Raw genomic sequence first — 12,346 nt, forward strand, 5'->3', positions numbered from 1 at the left:
AATGATCCAAAAATGCTCCAAATCTACTCAGGCATTCATGCAGAGGAACAATTACACTGTTCTGGAATGGCCATCCCAGTCTCCAGACCTGAATATCATTGAACATCTGTGGGATCATTTGAAGAGGGCTGTCCATGCCTGGCGACCATCAAACTTAACTGAACTGGAATTGTTTTGTAAAGAGGAATGGTCAAATACCTTCATCCAGGATCCAGGAACTCATTAAAAGCTACAGGAAGCGACTAGAGGCTGTTATTTTTGCAAAAGGAGGATCTACTAAATATTAATGTCACTTTTCTGGTGGGGTGCCCATACTTATGCACCTGTCAAATTTTGTTTGAATGCAGAGTGCACATTTTCTGTTAGTACAATAAACCTCATTTCAAGGCAGAAACATTACTGTGTCCAACAGTTATTAGATATATAAAACTGAAATAGCTGTAGCAAAAAAAAACAATTTTTATAAAACATTAAGCTTAAGATTAATAGGGGTGCCCAAACATTTTCATATAACTGTATATCTCTCTACATATACAGTATACATGTATGTATATAGATATATATGTATCTATAATATATATATATATATATATATATATATATGTATATACATACGTAGATAGATAGATAGATAGGTATTCATATGTGTATATAGATATTTACGATATATCAGTATGTATGTATATATATATATATATATATATATATATATATATATATATATATATATATATCATGGCAGGAAAATATCTGAGAACAGGCATCTAATAATAATTTGTTTCTAGAAAATGCTTGGTAAAAATCACTTTAAAATTCCCATGAGAAAATTTCAGGCACTTAATTCACATCTTCTCCAAGGTAAACGTTTCAAGGAGCAAGCACGATAACCTTGACACAAATACAAAGAGCTAACTATACACAGATTACAATGTAGAGTACCTTTAACAACCAATTCAGCGTAGTTCGAAACTCCAACTCCTCCTTCTGTACGAATCATACAACGATAATTGCCAGCATCTCTCTTTGTTGTATTCACCACATTAAATATGGCCACAAATCGACGATCATTATTCACTGTTATCTCTTTTAAAGGAGCATCTCTTCCATTCACGCCCTGACAAGAGAGACGAAAAAAAATAAAAACATATTCAATTTTTGCATTTTCCATATCTTTACATTGAATATTCATTCCTCTGTTCCCTGAAACAGATGTTGCTGTAGGAAAGAATAGCTGATTGATTGCTTTGCTGTTATTATGTTTGCCCTGTTCTTTTAGACATCCAGCTGGCGATGTATTAAAAAAAAGGGACATATTTATAAAAATTTCAAAGAAAAGACACATTTGCTGGCTATGCTACTTTCTGACTAAGAGTATGAAAACTGGTTGTTACAAACACAGCATTACTATAGACTGAGACAACTGTTGCCTTTTATGCATATCACAGATGATATCTGTAAGTATCATTATTCTTAAAGGAAACATATCAGCCGACGCATCCTGCCCAAACCAGTAAGTATCACAAACCTGCCCTGTTACTGCTCTATTGTATGTTTCACTATGAAATGAAAAGACATAGTTTAAAACATCGGTATGAAGGAACTAGGAGGACTAGTCTAACATACAGATAGATTTCTGGTGGTTTCTCCCCACCCACTTCCTTTAATTGACAGGTCGCTCTCTATGTGTACGTATCAGGAGTCACTATAATGGAGTCACTCTCTGATTTATGCTGGTGATGGATACGGCAGCTTGAATTAACTGACAGGTTGCCTTTAACCCCTTCACCCCAAAGCCTGTTTTCACCTTCCTGACCAGGCCAATTTTTACAATTCTGCCACTGTTACATTATGGGGTTATAACTCTGGAACGCTTCAATGGAGCCCACTGATTCTGAGATTGTTTTTTCGTGAAACATTCTACTTTATGATAGTGGTAAAATGTCTTTGATATGAAATGTGGTTAATTGTGAAAAAACGGAAATTTGGCAAAAATTTTGAAAATTTTTCAATTTTCAAACTTTGAATTTTATGCCCTTAAATCAGAGAGTCATATCACACAAAATAGTTAATAAATAACATTTACCACGTCTACTTTACATCAGCACAATTGTTGAAGCATAATTTTATTTTGTTAGGAAGTTATAAAGGTTAAAAGTTGACCGGCAATTTCTTATTTTTACAACAAAATTTGCAAAACCATTTTTTTAGGGACCACATCACATTTGAAGTGACTTTGAGGGGCCTATACGACAGAAAATACACAAAAGTGACACCATTCTAAAAACTACACCCCTCAAGGTACTCAAAACCACATTCTAGAAGTTTATTAACCCTTCAGGTGCGTCACAGAAATTTTTGGAATGTGGAAAGAAAAAAAAAACATTTACTTTTCTTTCGCAAAAATTTTCCTTTATTTTTTTTTTGCTTTCGCAAAGGTAACAGGAAAAAATGGACCATACAATTTGTTGCGTAATTTATCCTGATCATGGCGATACCCTATATGTGGGAGAAATCTACTGTTTGGGTGCACGGCAGGGCTTGGAAGGGAAGGAGCATCATTTCACTTTTTGATTGTAAAATTTGCTGGAACAATTACCATGTCACGATTGGAGAGCCCTGATTTTCCTAAACAGTGGAAACCCCCAACAAGTGACACCATTTTGGAAACTAGACCCCTTAAGGCATTTATCTAAATGTGTACTGAACAACTTGAACCCACAGGTGCATCACAGAAGTTTATAACATAGAGCCGTGAAAATAAAAAGAAACACATTTTTCTCAGATAAATCTTTTTTAGCTCTAAATTTTGCATTTTCATGAAGGTAAAAGGAGAAATTGCTCCATACAATTTGTTGTGCAATTTCTCCTGAGTGAGAAGATACCAAATATGTGGAGGAAATCAACTGTTTGGATGTACGACAGGGCTTGAAAGGGAGGAGCGCCATTTGACTTTTTGAATGTAACATTTTCTGGAATAATTATGCCATGGCATGTCAGGTTTGGAGAGCTCTTGACTTGCCTAAACAGTGGAAACTCCCCACAACTGACAAAATTTTGGAAAATAGACCCATTTGGGAACTTATCTAAGTGTGTGTTGAACACCTTAAACCCCTCCCCTCCTAGTTTGGCTCCAAATTATGTATTTTCACAAGGGTAACAGGAGAAAATGGACCCCAAAATTGTTTTATAATTTCTACTGAGTTCACAGACACCCCATATATGGTTGATAACAACTTTTGAGGCACAGTACAAAGCCCACAATAGAAGAAGCGCCATATTACAGTGAAGATTTTGCTGCATTGATTTGAGGGTGCCATGTCACATTGGCAGAGCCCCTGAGGTGCAAGAACAGCAGAACCCCCCATAAGTGACCCCACATTACAAACTATAGGGGTGCAGTGATTATATTGACACCACAGGTGTGTCACAGAATTTTATACCATTGGGCACTGAAGAAAGAGTAATTTACATTTTTAACACCAAAATTGTGTTAGCCCCAAATACAACATTCTGTCTCATTATAGGGAATCTTCCGCCAGAGGTTCTGTCTGAATCACATATTTCGGAGATTTACACGGAAACCCCGATGGAATCTCAGGATAAATGTGCTCCGAGCCTTACTGCAATCTTTGGGAGGCAGAATGAAAAAATCAACAGCATGTGAAGAATTGGTTTTATTGATTGTTTACGCCGTTCCTCATGTGGTATAAGTGGTTAGGCGACTTTATCCTTCAGGTCAGTGCGATTACAGTGATACCAGATTTATATCGGGTTTGTATGTTTGGCTGCTGTCACACACTAAAAGACACTTTTTATTGCAAAAACGACATCACCACATTTTGAGAGTTATAATTTTTCCATATTTCGGCCGACACAGTCATGACATGACTTGCTTTTTTGCGGGATGAGCTGACATTTTTATTGGTACCATTTTTGGGCACATTACATTTTTTGATCGCTTTCTATTCCGATTTTTGGGAGACAGAATGAACAAAAACCAGCAATTCGGCAACTGATTTTTGTTTTTTGCTTTTTTTATACCGTTCCAAGTGTAGTAAAATTGATAAGACAGCTTTATTCTGCGGGTCAGTACGATTACAGCAATACCCAATTTATATCTTTTTTATGTTTTGGCACTTTTACACAATAAAAACTATTTTATAGAAAAAAAATATTTTTGCAACACTTCATTCTGAGAGCTATAACTTTTTTGTTTTTCTGCTGATGGAGCTGTGTGATGGCTAGTTTTTTTTTGCGGGACAAGATGATGTTTTCAGCGGTACCATTTTTATTTACTTTTGATTGCGTTTTATTGCATTTTTTGTTTGCCAGTATGATAAAGTATTGTTTTTTGCCTCGCTTTTTATTTAGTTTTTTTTACTGTGTTCACTGATGGGGTTAACTAGTGAGACAGTTTTATAGGTCGGGTCATTATGGATGCGGCGATACCAAATATATGTACTTTTATTATTTTTTTATTTTACATAAATAAATGTATTTATGGGAAAATATTTTTTCTTTTTTTTCTTATTATAACATCTACCTGCACTCACTATGATCAGCAATTCTGCTTTTGTAATCCTGGAATAAGAGCATACAGACACAGAACACTGACACATCGTACGCTATGGGCCTATTAATATATCAAGTATTTTTCACTGATGGTCTCCATGAAATAAAGTAGAAATGTCCTTTTTTGGTTCAACTTGCAGACCAAACTCACCCTGTCCAGTAAATGAGTCTGTAAGTTTTTCACCAACTGTTATGTTAAAAACTGTAAAGCACACTTATGAAAAAACAGGACTTTGTTTTTCCCAATGAGAATGCCATATTTGGATTTCAGCCTAAGGCTAAGTTCCCACAATAACTGTTTGGTGAATTTTGGATGTTTCAGATATTCTTCAGCACTTTTGAACCCATTAACTAAATTAGGTTACTTGAGTTTTTTGGGGTTCGCTTTTTTTTTCAGGATGGATGGCCAAATATACCCACAAATATGCTCTAAAATCTTGTGTAAAGTTGTTTTACCTAACGACTCTATATTACTGTAATGTCCATGGATTTTGAATTGGATGTTATATACGTTCTTGTACATGTGATATGTACAGTACAGACCAAAAGTTTGGACACACCTTCTCCTTTAAAGATTTTTCTTTATTTTCATGACTATGAAAATTGTAAATTCACACTGAAGGCATCAAAGCTATGAATTAACACATGTGAAATTATATACTTAACAAAAAAGTGTGAAACAACAGAAAATATGTCTTATATTCTAGGTTCTTCTAAGTAGCCACCTTTTGCTTTGATGACTGCTTTGCACACTCTTGGCATTCTCTTGATGAGCTTCAAGAGGAAGTCACCGGAAATGGTCTTCCAACAATCTTGAAGGAATTCCCAGAGATGCTTAGCACTTGTTGGCCCTTTTGCCTTCACTCTGCGGTCCAGCTCACCCCAAACCATCTCGATTGGGTTCAGGTCTGGTGACTGTGGAGGCCACATCACCTGGCGTAACACTCCATCACTCTCTTTCTTAGTAAAACAGCCTGGTGGTGTGTTTAGGGTCATTGTCCTGTGGAAAAATGAATGATGGTCCAACTAAATGCAAACCGGCTGGAATAGCATGCCGCTGCAAGATGCTGTGGTAGCCATCCTAGTTTAGCATGCCTTCAGTTTTGAATAAATCCCCAACAGTGTCACCAGCAAAGAACCCCCACACCATCACACCTCCTTCTCCGTGTTTCACAGTGGGAACCAGGCATGTAGAGTACATCTTCGTTTCACCTTCTCTGAGTCGCACAAAGACACGGTGGTTGGAACTAAAGATCTCAAATTTGGATTCACCAGACCAAAGCACAGATTTCCACTGGTCTAATGTCCATTCCTTGTGTTCTTTAGCCCAAACAAGTCTCTTCTGTTTGTTGCCTGTCCTTAGCAGTGGTTTCCTAGCAGCTATTTTACCATGAAGGCCTGCTGCACAAAGTCTCCTCTTAACAGTTGTTGTAGAGATGTGTCTGCTGCTAAAAGTCTGTGTGGCACTGACCTGGTCTCTAATCTGAGCTGCAGTTAACCTGCGATTTCTGAGGCAGGTGACTCGGATAAACTTATCCTCAGAAGCAGAGGTGACTCTTGGTCTTCCTTTCCTGGGGCAGTCCTCATGTGAGCCAGTTTCTTTGTAGCGCTTGATGGTTTTTGCAACTGCACTTGGGGACACTTTCAAAGTTTGCCCAATTTTTCGGACTGACATTCATTTCTTAAAGTAATGATGGCCCCTTGTTTTTCTTTACGTAACTGCTTTTTTCTTGCCATAATGCAAATTCTAACAGCCTATTCAGTAGGACTATCAGTTGTGTATCCACCAGACTTCTTCACAACACAACTTATGGTCCCAACTCCATTTATAAGGCAAGAAATCCAACTTATTAAACCTGACAGGGCACACCTGTGAAGTGAAAACCATTCCCAGTGACTACCTCTTGAAGATCATCAAGAGAATGCCAAGAGTGTGCAAAGCAGTCATCAAAGCAAAAGGTGGCTACTTTGAAGAACCTAGAATATAAGACATATTTTCAGTTGTTTCACACTTTTTTTGGTAAGTATATAATTCCACATGTGTTAATTCATAGCTTTGATGCCTTCAGTGTGAATGTACAATTTTCATAGTCATGAAAATACAGAAAAATCTTTAAAGGAGAAGGTGTATCCAAACTTTTGGTCTGTACTGTAGGTCTCCCAATACTTTTGTCCATATACTATAACTAGATGGAGGGCAGATGCTATTGCATTGGGAAGGCGGTAATGTCACGATGAGGGCAGGTGCAGTAAATCAGACCGCCACCATCTTTGTGCAGACAGATAGCAGTGGTCACATTAAAACTGTGCATGCGATCCTCCTGTACAAAGATGGCGGTGGTCAGTGAATCATTAGGCTGATCCCGGCGGCGTGTTTGCGATGGTGTTCCGCTGGTGGTACTGCGCAAGAGGCTGCTACGGCATATACAGTGTGTGTGTGGTGAGTACAGCGTATACAGTGTGTGTGTGTGGTGCGTACAGCGTATACAGTGTGAGTGTGGTGCATACAGTGAATAGTGTATGTGTGTGGTGTGTACGGTGTATACAATGTGTGTGTTGTGTACAGCATATAATGTGGTGCTTACGGCATAAACAGCGTGTTTGTGTGTGTGTGGTGCGTACGGTGTATACAGTGTAAGTGAGTGGTGACACGGTGCTCCGCTGGTGGGACCGCGCAAGAGGCTGGTACCACCAGCAGCTTCCATATTGAGACCCCCATCACTTGGGTGTCCCAATATGGAGGTCGGTGAACTTCCAGTGCTTGGAATTCTGGGATCCGGACACATCTGGATGGAACAGGATGTGAAGACATTACAAGGTAAGTATATATTAAGATATAAATTATCATCGATGAGTTCATCAATCCCGATAGTGTTCAAATGATCGTTTTCTCCCTTTCCAGTTAATGTGCCTGATCTCATGCCAAACATCCAACAAATACATTTTCCTTGCTTGTTCACACTGATGTTCGCAGCTCATGTAAATACTGTACTGTATGTGTGAATATTCCCCCCATTTCCTTGTAGATTGTAAGCTTGCGAGCAGGGACCTCACTCCTAATGTCATTGTTTAAATTGTCGTAACTTGTATTGAATTTATTGTTTGTACATGTCCCCGCTTAATTGTAAAGTGCTGCGGAATATATTGGCGCTATATAAATAAAAATTATTATTAAATTATTACTGTATAAACCAAGAGCAACTGCGCTTGACTCCGTCCATATAATTGACATTACATCAAGTAACTGGGCTAAGCTGCCAAAGACAAGGGGTGTGACAGCTATATGATGTTATGCTATACTGGGCAGGTTATAGCACGAGGTTTACCAAGTGGGCAGATGACCATTGTGGACTACCAATTAATTGCATTCTAAGATATGCAGTTAAAGGATAAATTCAGAAATAGAGAAAGACTCAAACTGGGAGTGCCATGAACCTGGAAACTCAGGTTAGCGAGAAAAAGTGAAAAACAAAAAGTTTAGTTTATCGTTATGACATATTTCTACATGGTTAGGCAGTGTGCAAAGTGATTTTCAACTCCTCAAGAGCCCCCTTTGAGATGCATTAACTTTTACTTCTGCCCTAGTAGGGGAGGCTTAATGGATGGCCTTTATACAGCACAGAAATGTTATCAAAACCAGCCAGGCAGCAGACCTGTTGAGAGCAGACAAGCTAAGATTGGAGATAGATCATAAGAATGAAGTGACAGCTTAAGGACTGGATAAAAACTGGCATTGCAAAAATGGAAGCGACCATGTGAGTTTGATTGTCCTGTCCCCAGCTGTGATATTGCTCCTTTTATTCATAGCACGGCAAAAAGTCACTCACAAGGATAAATCTGTATCATGCTGTCATTCCTATGTATAATTTGTGTTCACAGTATTAACAGATACAATAATTGAAGTTTACATTATAACTATTATATATCAGAGGCCTAAAATGACATTCAAGCGGTCTTCAGCATCGCAAAAAGTATTGTACTATCCCACTGTCATTTGGGATCTTACCTAGAAGTAGATGAAGCAGGGCCAGGTTTGTGTTTTATGATACCAAACCTATGTTATGCCTAGTACAGGGCCTTTAGGATCGGTACATGAAACAAGAGCTACATTTAGGATTAACTCAATGTGCATTATCTGATGTGCCTGGATTTTTTTTTTAAAGATGCTGTCCAGTCAAAAATGAAAAGTCTGCAGTCACTATGTGACTGGATGATTCTCCAATGTCATCGCTGGGAACGGTAGTCATGTAATTGCAGGCATGCAATATACATACTCCTGGCCAGAATCCGACTACACTGTTTCCGGCTTCGTGCAATACACTTGCATTGATTACAAGATCGAGACCGCACTGTAGACTAATCAGACAGACGGATCCCCAGTGGGCTCACCCAGACCACTGCCCTGGATTGACAGCTCTCGGGCTACAAGCGCATGTAGGAAGAGATCTGACTCTCCAGGTCAGCGGGCAGGCAGAAGCCGCTAAGGACCCGACTGTCAGACTAGTCTCCAGCGCGGCTCAGTTCCAAGCGGCCTTCAAAGTATGTTTTTCCTTGACACACCGCAGAGTTTCAGAGTCAAACATATCTGGCAGTGTTCATACAGCCAGTGCCTGATACATACTGCCCAATAGTGGTAATGGACTGTATAAGTAAATTGTACTGATGAGTTCACTGCTTTCTTATTGTAATAAGATCTGCTATTAGCCAGGAGACTCTGAAGAATACTGAATGTTATTGAACGATATCCATGAAATGTGTTTGTAGTACGAAAAACATGTAATTTTCTGGCCTTGGTTATCACAGGAAGGCTGGATAAGTCTAATAACATGTAAACTATGAATAACCGAGCAATAACAAGAACAATAGCTTGATTTGTGCAGGCTGTAAAACTAATGAGACTATTGTTATGGAAATAAATCTCAGCTTTCTAAATATAATTCTCTGAAAAAGAAAAAATATATATTCGGCAAGAGTTCTCAGCACAAGAATTGGAAAGCATATTGTATCATATACTGTTACTCTTTACCTATTAGGAAAGTACAAAGCAAAATAGATTGCTGAGACCAAGGCGGAGGATACAGACCTGAATCCAACTGTCGCACTACAGTTAGGACCTTATCACAACACATCAAGGAGATGTTCACTTTATCTTTACTTTTATTAAATACGTTTGGGATATTAATTTTGTTACTAATATGTCAGTATCACAAGTTGAAAACTTTAAAAACCGCCTTCCCACGTGAAGTGTTTTTCAATCAGAAATATATATATATATATATATATATATATATATATATATATATATATATAGATATATCTATATATCTATATATATATCTATATATATATATATATATATACACCGTATATATACATACAATCCTCAACATTGAAATTGCAACACCAAGAAGGAATAGTTATGGAGCTATAGAAATCACAGGATTGATAGACATGTTAATAACATGCAAATGATAATAAAATTGGAAACATTCAAAACATCATGATTTATTCAGTATAGAGTATGAGCACCACACAGTGAGACACACACTTACACATTTTGGTTGCTATCAAGTGAGGTCATTTATGGTTGTCCGAGGACTGTTCTGCCATGTTAATTATATTTGGACAAGCAAGTCATCAAGATCTGCTGTTGGCAGCTCCCTTTACAATTGTCGACCAATGAAGTCCTAGATATGCACAATGGGAGACAAGTTCAGAGATGCTGCAGGCCACAATAAAGCCGTGAAGGCTGCTCGCAGTAGCATGGGCAACATTAGGCCTGAGGCTGTTGCATTGAAAATCAGCTCCTGGGACACTTTGGAAAAATTGCTCTAGCACTAGTTTTATGATCAAATCAGGGTAACATTGAGCTGTTTGTGTAACCTGCAATGAAGACTAGATAGGTCCAGCAACCGTGCAATATGCCACCTTACAACATAATCGTGGGAATAGGACTGGTGTGACCACGTGGTCTTCAGCTTAATTGTGCGCAAAACAAAATCATTGCTGCCTTCATTGCTGTTTTGCTGTACACTATGACAGCCTTTGAAAGCGGGCAATGGAACATCTGCAGTTGTATGCCTGGTTCATAGAATAATGTTATGCAAATACCTTATGATGGTTTGTCTAGACACTGTTTGATGTCTTAATCTTGGTATGTGATGTCCAATTTGATTTGCAGTACAGAATGGATCAATCGATGGAACTAGTGGTTTCTTCAAACTGTCCCAGAAGTCATTTTTCTACACAATAATGCAAGACTGCATGTTGATCATGCTACTGTGAGCTTACATAGGCTAAACATGCTCCCATTGCCTGCAGAGTCTCTGGAGTTGTCTCAAATTGAGCACATCTAGGACATCATTGGTCGGCTATTACAAATGGAGCTGCTAGCAGCGAATCTTGATGATTTCCGACCAGTGCATTCAACGGCAGCCAATTCCTGCAAGTGCATATATTTCTGCACATGGCGCTCATAGTTGATGCTCCATAAATCAAGATACTTTGAAAAATTGGTTTCCATTTTTTCATCATTTGTATATCATTAACATATCTATTGATCCTGTGATTTCCATAATTCTACAACTTTTCCTTCTTGGTGTTGCAATTTTAATGTTTAGGAGTTTCCATAATCATCAACCTAAATATATCCAATAATAAACATGTAACATATCAACGTACATGGGATTGATTATTTATTAGCATTCTCATGTAATAAATACAAATAAGTATACCCCCTAATTGTGACAACAACCTCAGAAAATATAAATTCTCTAACTGGAGAGTGAAGTTTTATAATATATAGAAAAGTTTAACTTCAGAGGAGACAAGATTTCATCATTAGAAGACCTGTGAATTTGTGGAGAAGTCACCGTAGGAGCTGCTAACGGCAGGAACAGTTGGTGGCATTATACAATAACATTAAAGAGGTTTTCCATGATATTTCTTCTGCCCATTGTGTTCCATATGCTGAAAATAACAGTACCCCCCCTCCTCAGGTCCAGCGATCCCTTTCTGCTGCTGCTCCAATGTTGGTTTAATGACTGATGGGGTCAACTCCCGCATACAGCGCATGTGACCACTGCAGCCAATCACTGAGTTCAGCAATCACTTTACTCCTTTTTAGCCATAATAATGTAACAATTTACATGACTTCTACTTCATCAGCATCTTTATGTACAGTATTTTGTGTAAAGATAGACACTGGCAATGTAGTTAGTACTAGGCCTCCTACTGTAGTTCACCGTTTTCATTCTTCAACTTCATCAGCTATAGAAATCCTACCTTAGGACTGAAATGTTTTTTTTTGTGAGTTAAAGAGGAAAATAATGTTCATTAATCCATTATTGTCAAGTGATAAAATAACATTGTATTAGAGTCTGAAATGACAGTTCTGGTTCTCACATGTAAAGGTCTTAGATGATCAGTCTTCAGGCATTCTGTAAATCGAAATCACATTTTCTAACCCACTATTGAGATTATGACTTAAGCACTTGCCATATTTCCCTAAACTTAATCCTTGGGTTACAATTGATAACCAGCTTTTACTTAAAACTCAGCAATTGGGAGAATTTGATCTTTTAATATTTTCAATTTCCAAAATGGCAAGCTAAACTCCGAGGAGGCATTCGGCCAAGACATTAAATTACAACATGATTCCAATACAATGTATTACACAAAATTACTTCTGAGAACAGATGACATAATTAAATGTTTCAGTGACATAAACTATGTAATAATTTAAGAAACAGTCACTTTCTAAGTGAGGTAATGC

General features: G+C 37.9%; 1 protein-coding gene across 9 annotated transcripts in view; it reads right to left on the reverse strand.

The window, feature by feature from the left end:
- The window catches only part of PTPRM (protein tyrosine phosphatase receptor type M), a 1,024,381-nt gene that overhangs the window by 619,451 nt on the left and 392,584 nt on the right, over nucleotides 1-12,346 (reverse strand). For all 9 annotated transcript variants that reach the window (XM_069731071.1, XM_069731069.1, XM_069731074.1 and 6 more), the window contains exon 6: nucleotides 940-1,114. In XM_069731071.1, the coding sequence (XP_069587172.1) occupies nucleotides 940-1,114 (175 nt within the window). The remainder of the gene's footprint in view (nucleotides 1-939; nucleotides 1,115-12,346) is intronic.

The sequence above is a fragment of the Ranitomeya imitator genome, chromosome 6 (genome assembly GCF_032444005.1).
Source record: "Ranitomeya imitator isolate aRanImi1 chromosome 6, aRanImi1.pri, whole genome shotgun sequence".
Lineage (NCBI taxonomy): Eukaryota > Metazoa > Chordata > Amphibia > Anura > Dendrobatidae > Ranitomeya > Ranitomeya imitator.